The sequence below is a fragment of the Ctenopharyngodon idella genome, chromosome 15 (genome assembly GCF_019924925.1).
Source record: "Ctenopharyngodon idella isolate HZGC_01 chromosome 15, HZGC01, whole genome shotgun sequence".
Taxonomy (NCBI): domain Eukaryota; kingdom Metazoa; phylum Chordata; class Actinopteri; order Cypriniformes; family Xenocyprididae; genus Ctenopharyngodon; species Ctenopharyngodon idella.
Window position 1 is genome coordinate 33167083 of NC_067234.1, and position 14366 is coordinate 33181448.

At 36.8% G+C, this 14366-nt stretch overlaps 1 protein-coding gene across 1 annotated transcript; it reads left to right on the forward strand.

The window, feature by feature from the left end:
• Positions 1 to 1808: 1808 nt before the first annotated feature.
• Positions 1809 to 4796, forward strand: kcne4 (potassium voltage-gated channel, Isk-related family, member 4). Its single transcript, XM_051863699.1, has 2 exons — positions 1809 to 2042; positions 2515 to 4796. Exon 2 carries the CDS (start codon positions 2541 to 2543, stop codon positions 3048 to 3050), a length of 510 nt encoding a protein of 169 aa, XP_051719659.1. The 5' UTR covers positions 1809 to 2042; positions 2515 to 2540; the 3' UTR covers positions 3051 to 4796.
• Positions 4797 to 14366: the final 9570 nt, after the last annotated feature.

Sequence of the window (14366 nt, forward strand, 5' to 3'; positions counted from 1 at the left end):
ATGTCATCCAAGATGTCCATGTCCTTCTTTCTTCATTTGAAAAGAAATTAAGGTTTTTGAAGAAAACATTCCATGATTATTCTCCTTATAGTGGACTTCAATGGTCTCCAAACGGTTGAAGGTCAAAATTACAGTTTCAGTGCTGCTTCAAATGGCTTTAAACGATACCAGACGAGGAATAAGGGTCTTATCTAGCGTAACAATCGGCCATTTTCTTAAAAAAAATAAAATGTATATGCTTTATAGACACAAATGATCGCATCACAAGTGCTTCCGCCAGAACGTGATTCCGTATTCTTCCAAAAGCTTACGCTAAATGTCCTACGCCTTCCCTATTCAACTTACGGAACGAGCGCGGCGCCAGTTCCGTTTTTCCCGTAAGTTTAATAGGGAAGGTGTAGGATATTTAGCGTAAGCTTTTTGAAGAATACGGAATCACATTCAGGCGGAAGCACTTGTTTTCAACTGAAGAAAGAAGGACATGGACATCTTGGATGACATGGGGGTGAGTAAATTATCAGGAAATTTTTATTTGAGAGTGGACTATTCCTTTAAATCACTTATAATGCCAGGGCAGCTGTGCGCATTTTACTTTCTCTTTCAAATTAGCAGCAATTTGGGGCCGGCAATTGCTTGAATGATGGGTTCATTATTATTCTTAATGAAAAACACAACAACAAAACAGTACAATGACAAACTCACTTATATTAAACATAGAACTTTTATTAAAAAAAAACAAATAAGATGGCTTATTAACAAAGCAAATAAGCACAGCATACACCATGCATGAGGCCTAATATAAAATAACAAATAACTTACACAAAGTTTAAATAAAAAAAAAAAAAAATGAAAATCAGCAAACACTGTGGAACCAAAAAAATAAGAAACGAATATAGAACATTTATTAACAAAACAAACAAGACAGCTTGGAGGCACGACATACACCGTGCTGATCTGTGCTGCGACACTTGTTCGGCTCACGCTGAATTGAGCAGACACGTTCAGTTTTTAATTGTTGTGTCTGTTCTCTAACTGAACTAAATGATTTTTATTACAAAAATGACGGTGTGGGCGGTGCCACGGTGGACAAGTGAAGTGATGTAATTGATGTGCTGCTGAACACGGTGTATAACACCGTTAACACCGACTATTGCAGCAAGCCTAGAGGGGGGGCTTAAAATGTTTCAGATGTGGTAGGTCCTGACCCCACTGCGATTTACGCCTATGAACGTGAGTGCTTCGTTTGTGCAAAAAAAAACCCATAATTTACCACTTAACTTACAAAATATCAATCTCCAACGCACATTCACGAGACCACTACGACGCATTTGTTGACGTGAGAGCAGACGCTGTTGCGTGAGCGCACATTGGAGATTAATATTTTGTAAATAAAGTGGTTTATTATGATTTTTGCGCAAACAAAGCACTCGTGGCGCTTCATAAAATTGAGGTTAAACCACATGGATTACTTTAATGATGTCTTTCCTATAGTTCTGGGCTTGAAAGTGGTAGTTGCGTAGGCTGTCAATGGAGGGACAGAAAGCTCTCAGATTTCATTAAAAAGCTCTTCATTTGTTTTCCAAAGATGAACGAAAGTCTTACGGGTATGGAGCAACATGAGGGTGAATTTTAATTTTTGGGTGAACTAACCCCTTAAGACTGCTTTGACTTGTTTCTGAACAATTCGTGCAACCCATTCCTCTGGTTTGCTGTTCTGCAGAAGAAGAGGCTTTCCTAAAGCAAGCCTGTCTGGATATGTTATGATAAATGAGCACATTTGGCAGGGCTGCGCACTTGGACTTCATTAAACGTCATAAGAATGTGGCTGTGAGCTCAAGCTTCTCTGGCCGGGACTCAAATCCTGCGAGGAAGAACGTGAGGACCTCGACTCCCTCAACCTCTGTCACAGATCCCCCTGGCGCGTGTCCACGCATGGGATCCGCTATTTAAACGGGGACTCGGCTGACAAACCCGTTACAATCCAGAGAGACTCGAATAAAACGCGTGAAACGGGCTGACGCGCTCCAGGGTGAAACATCCCGGTGAGTAACTACAGTCCTTCCATGACTTTATAAAACTTTACATTAAAGTTGTAAACGAATATACAATGCTTAAAAATGTGTACTTTCAAATATAAACATTTTTTAAGTCAAATATGCGAGGATACTTTTACTGATCTGCGAAAACTTAAAGCATTATGTGGTAATGTTATTAAAGAGATATTTTTGAACTTTTATGTAATTTTTATGTAGATTTTGCACTACAGTCCGGATATTTTTTCTAAGTGGTTTTAAAGTTTGTTTTATTTTTTAGTTATTTAGATTTCCTGGAGGAAATATGATTTTGTCAATTCACCATTTGGTTGTTTCTGATCCAATTTTAGTGTTCATAACCAACTTTTTACTTTTTTTTTTTTTTTTCTTTTTTTTATATTTCTTCTTCTCATTATTATTATTATACTATTATATAATTGAAAGGATGGCGTTTTAACATTCTCTAATGTACTTTTTACAGGTAATTCAATTCATGTTACTGTCGTAATGGAGTTGGTTCACAACGCCTCTGCGGTTTCATCGCAGCAGACCAACAGAATCCCCTTGCCCGGTGCAAGCGACAATAATGCGTACCTGTACATCGTCATTGTAGTGTCCTTCTACGGAGTCTTCCTCATTGGGATCATGCTCGGTTACCTGCGCACCAAACGGCGCGAGAAGAGGCGCACGAACGCGTTTACACGGCTTCTGCACGAAGAGGAGCAGCGCGAGTGGGGCGCGAGCCAGAAGAAGCACAGTTTCAGCCTGCCCGCATTTCCCGCCCTGCGCTCCACGCCGGTACCGTTCATGCTGACTACCGGCCGCGCGCCTCTAGCATGCGCGCTGTGCTCGGTGGAGCAGAGCAGCGTGAGCTCCCTCAGCTCGGTCACAGATGTGCGCTTCGCCATAGAAGAGGAGTCGGACAGCGGCGGACCCGAGGAGCCACAGAAAACGGGCACAGGATCGGACCACAACAGAGACGGATCGTCCGGGGAAAACCTCAAAGTAGCACTCTGAGGTTCCCGCTGTAAAACGTTACTATGGCAACCACAGTTCCCGCCAAGATGCAGTAATTACCACAGTTTACGTTACTACAAATAAAACGGTTTGAAATTGGTTCTAGCCACCATTGTAATACAAAAATAAATTAAATAACGTTACTGAAAGTTTCCTGTAGTTTTAAGAAAATCCTGTGTTACTTTATTCTTGTTACAGTAGTAAATAACTGTAGTAACGTGGCAGGAACTGGTTTCCGTTAAAAGATTATTATACTTTCAAATGAAAATTACCCCGACCTTTACTCACCCTCAAGCCGAAGGTGTATATGACTTTGTTCTTTCTGATGAACACAATCGGAGAAATATTAATAAATATCCTGACGCATCCGAGCTTTATAATGAAAGTGAGCGGGATCAACGAGTATGAGCTGAAGAAAGTGTCTCCATCCACATCCATCCATCATAAACATACTCCACACGGCTCCGGGGGGTTAATAAAGGCCTTCTGAAGCGAAGCGATGCGTTTGTGTAAAAAAAATATCCATATTTAACAAGTTGTGAAGTAAAATATCTAGCTTCCACCAGACTGCCTTCCGGAAAAAAACGGAACTGGCATTGCGTCAGTTAAGCTTTTTCCGTAAGTTGAATAGGGAAGGCGTAGGACGTAGCGTAAGCTTTTTGATCAGTGAGAGTTTTACACTTTCTTCCTAACTTGAATACGGAAGGCGGTCTGGTGGAAGCTAAATATTTTACTTGTTAAATATGGTTATTTTTTTTACACAAACACATCGCTTCACTTCAGAAGGCCTTTATTAACCCCCAGAGCCGTGTGGAGTATGATTATGATGGTTCTTCAGCTCATACTCTTTGGTATCGCTCACTGCCATTATAAAGCTCGGATGCGTCAGGATATTTATTAATATATATCTGATTGTGCTCATCAGAAAGAAGAAAGTCATATAAACCTAGGATGGCTTGAGGGTGAATAGAGCTTGGGGTAATTTTCATTTGAAAGTGAGCTAAGGCTCCACGGCAAGTTCTCCAAAGTGCCTTGGCAGCAAGTACGAACTCTTACGCCAGAAACATACTTTTACACAAATAAAAAAGCGTTTGGCCAACGCATTGCTTACGCACGTTCCGTTGTACATAATTAAGCTGTGCACTTTTGCATTTCTGTGGTAGTGGTTCTAAACTTTACTACTCTTTGTTGCATTGTCAGCTTGTTGCTCATGTCACTGGCAACTCTCATTGAAAATATCGACACATAATCGACTTTAGCTAAGTGGCTCAGCAAAATTATCTTCAAGCAGTAGTTGGCCAGAAAAAGGAAATTAACTGCAGAAAGAGACTGATCACGCTAATTGTCCTATAGCGCCCCTATCGGCAACACTGAATTCAACACATACTTGCGATACAAATTGAATTTGACTCGATTTGATCTTGGAATACAATCACGCAGGAAATTGAACTTGTGTTACAAGAAGCGTGTATTTGTGTAAAGTATGTTTCAGGCCTTAAACGCGATGTAACGACTGCGAACATTGCGATAAACCTGGAATCACTTGAAAAAAGAACTTTTTAAAATCATTTTACTTACTAAAGGCCTATATCCACACGGATGTGTAAAATGATTTAAAAATGTTAACATTAATATGAAAAATGATCTGTATATATTGTTCTACATTCATTGATATGTCTATTTAAATTTTACCTTATTTTGATGTGTTACTTTGTGTAAACTAAATAAAATGTTCCTAAATGTGAAGGTTTTGTGCCTATTCATGTTTGCACTTACCGATTTTTGCCACTTGGGGGAGTCAAAGACCGCAAGGAATCTTTCCCAGACTCCTAGATTTTCTGGGTAACACAATAACTTTCATTAAGACACTCATTAAATCGCTGTTAATCACATAATTAACACAGTTTGAAATGTCATATAATACATATAGGCGTTCTGAACCCCTTTGCAGATGAGCTTGATTTTGTGAGGCCTCTTGGCGTCATTGTAAAGATAAAGATCTTTCAAGCATCCACTCCTGAAACATTTTTCATCCTATTAATCCCCTTGAGAATAGGCTGAAGTTCACTCTGGGACAAAGGGGGTTTTGCTAAATTCACGATTGTGTGCTTTTACATAGATCTGCATGATTATAACCCAAATCCTTCATCATAACCATCAGTCTTTGTTGTCCTAATGAAATGACATCACATGCACAAGTGTCAGTGACCCGTCTTCCGCCCCAGGGAGTGCAGTGGAAAGTTCTCGCATGTTTTCCGTCTGAGTGGATCTTTTCCAATAAAAATTTCCTCAGTTCATCTGATGTGAGCTGGACACAGTATTAGGAAAGTTTTTGGAGGAAAATATTCAGATTTTGACACCAGTGTCACCTCAAAAGAGAGATGACCTGTTGGCCTTGCTGCTTTTCAAAGTGATGAGTAAAAGTAAAAACCAGCTGTTTTGTTTCATCTTTACAGTTTCATAAAAGACAATGATATATAATGAATACAACTTCTGAACAAAACACTGCATGTGAATAATTTACAGAATCATTTTTGCTCTATCAAAGATCATGAATTATAAATCATGTCGTAAAAATCTGATTCCGATCCCTTTTATCTGAAAACAAAACAAGCTTGCAGTCAATCTGTTTATGGTCCAACCTTATACTCCCAAATATATTAATTTTGATTAAATGATTGGACTGTGTGAAAGACAGAAGAAAGGTTAGTGTGACTCATACTCCCTGTAGAGGAAATGAAAAGCACAGCCTCCCTCTCTCGATGTTTCTCTGGTACATCTATGGCATAATTCAGGATCAGTTTTATTATTACTGTGCAACAGTAACTGTTAATATTGTTAATAGGACAGCAGTAACTGACCTGGAAACAGCTCTTTCATGATGCATTTGGCTTTTGTCATCCATCATTTTTTGCTAACAGTATTAGGCAAAATGTGTGGTTCTTTTGCATATAATGAAAGTGAAAGGGGACTTCAGCGGTCAACCACAGCAAAGGCAAAACCACAGCAAACATTCCAAGCCTTCTGAACTCTTATGATAGCTTTGTGGAACAAAATGAAATTTAAGTTACTGAAAATGTTGCTCTCATAGCTCTCAAATCTCATTCACACATCCTTATATGTCTCGTTCAGTCACAATGCAAATGACATTTGATAACTTAAAGGGTTAGTTCACCCAAAAAATGAAACGTCATTAATTACGCACCCTCATGTCATTCCAAACCTGTAAGACATTCAAAAATGTATATGGCCTAATGGGCTAGAGGTAGAACTTTTGTTAAGCGTGCCGGAGGTTCTGGGTTCTAATCCCCCCTTGTATAGTTTGTTATATTTTTTTCCTCATTAAAACCAAAGATGTTTATCAGTGATTATATATCAAGAGCAGGGACACGTTTGTGTGCATTTTGTTTTTTGATTTCACCAGAACGGATAGAGTCTCTGGCCGCAACAGCGTTAAGCAATAGCTTTGATTGAAGCGCTCATCCGTGTGAAGACTGCACACTGTGCACGAGCGCCAAGAGAAAACTGTTGTGCCACTAATAACAGCGACAACGAGCACTCAACGTGATTTCAAAAACAACACATCCCAGCGCCAGATCGCGTCTTATTTAACACAAATGTACAAACTGCTAATCAACTAGAGATGTTTCTTTTGTACTAATATATATCTGTGCCGCAAGATGTTTCAAAAAGTGGTGGGGACAATATCAACCCTGGCAAAAAGTGGTGGGGACATGTCCCACCTGCAAATTTACGCCTATGAATCATTGAAGTAATCCATGTGACTCTAGTGGTTTAACCTCGGTTTTATAAAGCGACTTGAGTGCTTTGTTTGCACAAAAAAAGCCCACAATTTTACCACTTTACTTACAAAATATTAATCTTCAATGCGCATTCATGAGTGCACCACAACGCATTTGTGTTTTGTTGATACGAGAGTGGAAGATGTTGCGTGAACATGCGTCAGATTAATATTTTGTAAATAAAGTGGTAAATTAGGCCAATGGGTTTTTCTGTGCAAACAAAACATTTGCATCGCTTTATAAAATTGAGGTTAAACCACTGGAGTCACATGGATTACTACCTTTCTGGGCTTGAAAATGGTAGTTGTGTAGCTGTCAGTAGAGGGACAGGAAGCTCTCAGATTTCATCAAAAATATCTTAATTTGAGTTCTGAAGATGAAAGAAAGTCTTACGGGTTTGGAACGACATGAGGTTGAGTAATTAATGACAGAATTTTCATTTTTGGCTCAACTAACCCTTTAAGCAGTGACTGAAGATTAATCAATTAAAAACAACATTACAAAAAATTTAATTTTTAAGAGAATTATTGTAAATTATTCAGAAAGGTTTCTCACAATGGTTTCTCAATCAGTACCTGAATCACTTACTGAAATGCAAGTTATTTTTTCCAGAGATGTCTGTATCGGAATTGATAAAAGTTTTGTTTGCTTAGCCTACCTATTGCCCTTATCACAATGTGACGTTACATCTTTGGACAGAAAATGTCCCCATTTAAAGTCATTGTGTGGAATGAATCACAAAAGAGATAAGGGTCAAAATGTTTACATGAACGAACACAAGGAAAGAATTTTAATTTCTGTGTTTAATTGCTGGGCTGTTTCACAGACACACAGACGGTGCACTTGCGCTCAAAATAAACGGTAAAATAAAAGTAATTTCCCTCTCTTTGCTCACACTGACATTTGATGCTAACATTTACAATGTAAATCCCTAACACAAAAAACAAATAAAAACCCCACTTTTTTCTTTCTTCTCTGACCTTTATGACTTTCCATTTAATGGAAATGTATGAGGCTTGCCATGTTGTAAATGGCAACCCAGCTTGTCGATCTGAATAGTCAGATGTAATTATAAACATCAGGATAATATCGAGCATATTGATAAGGTGCACACACTGACCCAAACCATCCTCTGAGGAGTCTGAACACACGCAAATGTTTCATGTCTCTCGGCTCTTAATGAGAGTTTCCATGGCAACAGGTACCAGAGGGAGTGTTTAATTTACATGTGGCAGTCAGATATCCGGATGGTGTCAGTACATCCGTGTGAGGGGACGTGTTGATGTGTGAGGCGGTGGATGGGTGCTCCTGAAAAGTTCAAGCAAGCACATAAAGTAAAAAAAATAATAATAATTTACATTGCATGAAACATGGAAGATCAAACTGGCCCACAATACTAAAAAAATTAATTGAAGAACAGACTCAAACCCTTTGCTGTTAAAAATTAATGCAGCTCCAAGTAAACTACAAAGGGGTACATGCCATTGAAGTTTGATAAAGTACTTTTTATTTTAGTTCTTCAGAAAACCATGTGTGTATTGTTGCTTTAAAGAACTCAAAAACTGATATGAAGAACTTTTTTAAAAAAATCTCCAAAGACACAAAAAGCAACTCAAGAACCTCAAACAGACAATAATGTTTGTTGATAAGAAACCTCTTACCCAGAGAAAAATAATAATGCTCAGAAGATTTTTCATAGGTTTTTCATAGCTTCCGGGATTTAATGGAGTTCTCCGTTATGCTTTAGTAGAGCATCAACTTCAGATGTTTTTCATAAAATTCCTAATGATAAAATAGACAGAAATTTGTCAGTGCTTGATATGGACCGTATAAGGGTGAACGTGATTTTACCAAGTACAACATGTTCCCAGACATTTTTGTTGATCCTGGAACAACATTCTAATCAACCAATCAGATTTGAGGGAAGTTTACAGTTTGTTAGTTTAACCCTTGTGCGGCCTTATTGACATTTTTGTCTTTTTCAGATTTTTGTTTTCTTTTTATTTTGCCTGTGTTCATGCCAACTGCATAAATTTTGCCACAGGGATTTTTATTGGAATTTTACTATTTCACCTCCATTTCCTTTAATAAATATATTTTACACAAGTATCAAAAAATAGTTACACTCAAGACCTTAAAGGATTAGCCATCCTAGGTGTATATGACTTCTTTCTGATGAACACAATCGGAGAAATATTAATAAATATCCTGAAGCATCCGAGCTTTATCTCCATTCACATCCATCCATCATAAACGTACTCCACACGGCTCCGGGGGGTTAATAAAGGCTTTTTGAAGTGAAACGATGTGTTTGTGTAAAAAAAAAAAATCCATATTTAACAAGTTATGAAGTAAAATATCTAGTTTCCGCCAGACCGCCTTTCGTATTCAACGTACGAAGAAAGTGTAAAACTCTTGCAGTTCAAAAAGCTTACGCTACGTCCTACACCTTCCCTATTCAACTCACGGGAAAAGTTTAACTGACGTGACGCCAATTCCGTTTTTTTTTTCGTAAGTTGAAAACGGAAGGCGATCTGGCGGAAGCTAGATATTGTACTTCATAACTTGTTAAATATGGATATTTTTCTTTCACAAACGCATCACTTCGCTTCAGAAGGTTTTTATTAAGCCCCGGAGCCGTGTGAAGTATGTATATGATGGATGTGAATGGAGACACTTTCTTCAGCTCACTCATTTGGTAACGCTTACTGCCATTATAAAGCTCGGATGCGTCAGGATATTTATTAAAATATCTCAGATTATGTTCATCAGAAAGAAGAAAGTCATATACACCTAGGATGGCTTGAGGGTGAGTAAAGTTGAGGGTAATTTTCATTTGAAAGTGAACTAATCCTTTAACAACAAAAATGTCCCCATTGAAACTCATTAAAACTGTAATTTTTAATCCTAGGGATATTTAACTATAAAATGATGCAGTCTTTGTTGGCTTTCATTATGTTGGCAAGGTTTCAAAATTAATATTTTTACTATTTTTTACCAAATGGAGCCATTTTCTCAGGTTTGGCCTATAAAGCAAATACTTGCTTTATTCCTTTTTTCTGCTTCTGCATATTATAGAGCCAATTGGATAAATTATGCAGCTATAATTGTGTGAGTGTGTTGGTGTGGATGTCAGAGTGTGGTTTAGATGTGTGTAAGAAAAAAAAATAGTTGCATATAGTTGTTCAACGTGTTTCATAAAATATATATTTTATATAAAAAAATGTTCATAAATCATTTTTCTAAACTTAAACCTCTACAACTTCTTTCTTATCTTACTTTTTAAACTTTTTTTACTTCAACAATAATCTCCCAAGGGTCTTCTTTAAAATGAGACTTAAGTCTGTGCCCCCAAGCTTCAAATTTTTATGACAGTTTTTGGACATGGACATTTTTGTCCTCTATGGTCGATGTGTAACTTTTTTTAATTGACGCACAAGGATTAAGCTTACAACTAGGGTTAGGTGCTTCTACATCAGTGTTATTCGCCTATCACTTCCCTCTGATTTTAGAGATAAGTCATGCGTAGGGGTTAGGTTTAGGAGTAGAGATAGTGTTAAGACTGAAGAATGTTGTTCCAGGATAAACAAAATAAGTTGACCCAGGAATGTCTTAAAAAAGTCAATATACATTTAATGTTGGCATAGTTCTGATGATTAGCCAACTGGTTCTTAGTAGAATTCATTTGAAAATGTTTTCATTTGAGATTTCCCATTTTTGATAGTATTCTTGAGAACTCTTCTGAAACTCTAAAGAAAACATGTGAGATTACTAGGGTCTATTTCTCAGAAGCAGCATCTGAGAAATCTTAATTAAAATTCTCCATTTCCTCTCCAGTGAATAACATTGCTAACTAGGAGAAATAACTTCTATATTAAAGCTGAAGTGTGTAACTTCTGCACAATTAACATCATCAGACTGGTCTAATACCCAGTGCACACTATTGGTTGAGTCAAAATATGGTGTGTTGAGATGGTTGGGATGATGTCAAGATGTCAATCTACAAATGATTTAGTTTATAATTGCATCTCAAATCATAAACGGAATCATAGAGGAATCATCCCAAACTCACGTCAATGCTTGAGTCAGAAGATGACATATCAGCCTGCTCAAACAAACAGATCAATGTTATGAAAGCATCAGATTCACAGTATTTCCCTCTTCAAACTGGCTGACTTATAAGCAAGTCTGAACATAAAATTGAGATATGATAAAGAATTTTAACATTAAAAGTTGCGGCTGGTTAAAAGAGCCATTAAAAACCTTACTATCAGATCTCAGTTTTTATTGTTGTTCTGGTGACCTGAGCGGACGCTGGTTTTAACTCACTGATTAGCTGAACTTGATATCATAAAACAAAAGATAAGCTTCATGATTTCGGGAGGGTTGTAAGAGACCACCAGCTGATTTTCCCAAAGCTCTTCATTTCCTGGAGCACGAATACGTGCAGAGACACAACTGCCGGAAAACACTTAATGCATGTGAACACATGAGAGTAAACTAGCAAAACATAAAACATGATGATGGTCACAATAAATAATTGACTCTTTGGAAGTATGAAAACTGGATTGTGTGTGTGTGTGTACTGTAAATCCTGATTGAATAAGCAACACTTTCACTTTGCAGCCAAATCTAGTGAACATAATAATAACAAGATGTTTGTTAGAGCTGCTGTCTCTATGTATTTTGTGAGTTTTGTGAATGTGTGTGCTGGAGAATCTTTCAACTTTGCATTGACCTGGTGACATAAAAAAAGCAGAAGTAGCTTTAAAATCTTGCATGTTGCAGAACAGATGATTAGATGCCGCCTGCTTTCATCTCTGCAGGGAATCACTGCTAACTACTAGGTTTTATCACCTCAAGTTTGATTTGAAAGATAAACCAATTCAAGGGCAATTAGTAGACATATTTTAGCCGTGTCTGAGTTCATAACAGGGTTATTATCATTAGCTAAAAAAAAACTATTAAAACATTTTTGTAAACTGAAATAAGCTGAAATAAAAATATAAATATTAGATGAAAAAATTAAACTTATTTTAGTTAGTTGCCAGCAATATTTCAAATGTTCATTTAAGTTGATGCACTAAAATTGCTAACTGGCAATAAAAAATAAAAATTAATTAAAACTAAAACAGAAATAAAAATAAATTAAATCTAAATAAACACACTTCAATAAAAATAAAACTAATAAAAATGACAAAACACACATAACAAACTGACTAAAAGTTTAACAAATTAAATGAAAATTGAAAGCACAAAAATAAAAGCTATTCAAAATACGAACAAAAACTATAATAGTAGTTTTTATTTTCTAAAAATAAATTCACTAAAGCACAAATAAATGGTTTAGTATATATGTATTTGTCCACAAAGCAAAATGCACAAAAACTTCAATTAGTCAACATTAGTTAAAGGGATAGTTAAAATGATCATTCTGTCATTATTTACTCACCCGCATGTTGTTCCATAACTCTATAAATGTCTTTCTTATGTGGAGCACAAAAGAAGATATTTTGAAAAATGTCTAAGGGTTTTTTCAGACAAACAATGAAAGTCAATGGGGTCCAAAAAAACACTGGACCATAACATTCTTTTCTTTCGTGTTCAGCAGAAGAAAAGAAAGTCATACAGGGTTGAAATGACTTGTTGAAATGGTGAACTATCGTTTTAATTACTGTAAGTGTGTATGCTGTAGCCTGGCCTATAAGTGGAATCTCATTGGTCTGAAATCCAGTTAAAGTATAGCAAATATAGAAGTATAGTAAAGAGTAAAAATAAAATATGTTCTGAGCATTTTCACTTTGAGCATAGAAACACATATTACCTGTCACTGAAAACTTTAGGACACTGTTTAGGACTGATTTTCCACCACACAGATTGTCTTGCAGTAACACTGCTGTTCAGATCAGGAGCTGTGCTGAAATCATCCTGATGGAGTTGGCAGGGAGACCAATGACAACGTTTAGAGGTCAGGGGTTTGTAAACAATTCCAAACTTTATTGTGTAAATCTCGATTCAAGTAACATCTTCTATAATTTGTTTTGTGCCAAAGGCTTTCTAAATATATGTGAGCAACATTCTGTTAAGCTGGATTTACATGAAAAGGCTTATGTTGTGTGTGTGGGCACAGATAGTGCCAGAATGGACACGCTTGAAAAGACCGATTGGTGCAATGGTCGATGACTCACCGGTTGGGAGTATTTTTAGCATCCACAAACACACACACACACACACACACACAAAGAAGAAGCTTTTAACCAGACTATGCAGGGGGGAAAAATCAAATTACTGTTTCTCTCACATACATGAACAAACACAATTGCACAAACAATAACAAATGCTGACAGATAGATAGATAGATAGATAGATAGAATTACACATTAAATAAATGCAAGTAATTATGACTCAGTATTCACTTGTGTAAATAAAATTAATACTAATGTCAACTAAGAACGATAGATTGTTCTATAAAGCGGCAACGAAGTCAATCTTTTTTTGTAAAAGAGTTGATTGCGTTAACTTTGTCCGTGAGTAAATTGAGCTCAGATGAGAAATAATTAATTGCTCTCATTGATTGGAAGTTGTTGCTCAAATGCTGTTGCCAGGCATAGAACAAGCACGGTTGCTGTGGGTCCAGATGTTGACAGCTGGTGTTGCTAGGGGCTTGGTTGACTGACATCTGCGCCAGTCCCACTGATGTTCCCGCCCACCTTTGTTACTTCGACAACAAGAACACTGCAAAATGTGTTCAGCTTACTTATTGATTTTAAATCAGAACAAGGAAGTTTCTCTGTGACATGGCACCTGTATAATCAATACACACTTACTGAGTTATTAAAGCTGTTTGTCTTTATACGATAGTGTGTGTGTTTGTGTGGTTCCTCGGCTCTTTACTGTGAACAAAACCCTTGGGGAAATGATCTTTTCATTTCAACACCAGCCTATTTTAACCTGAGAGAGAGAGAGACAACAACAGTCAGTCAAAATTCAGCCAAATCAAAGAACAAAAAGAAATTAACTGACTTATTGGACTGAAACAACACAAAAACAAAGTAAACTTGAATGTTATTTGGCCCTAAACAGAGATTAAACAACAGCTGAGAATACCTGAGTACAGTAAAAGAAAAATAAATCCGTAAACTAAGAAAAATAGTGAGGAAATTGGGAGAAAAATCTATGCTAAATTTTAAGTAATTTCTACTGACTTCAGAAAATTAGACAATTATACACAACTTCTGTATTTATTAAGTGAAAAAAGAGATTGTATATTATTAGCGTCAAGATACATCGATGCCTGTCGCAAAAAGATAAATGAGTCGACCAATGAGTGACGCGTTCACGAAAACAGAACATTCTAAAATATTCTAAAGTCTGGATTCTAAATTCTTTATTGAATTTTAAAATGATTACCTCTTTATGTGCTTGTATTTTATAATATGTTCGTTTAATATCTGTTGTAGACTCATTGTAAACCTTAGAAATGCTTTGGCAATACACTGTAAAGCTTGCAATG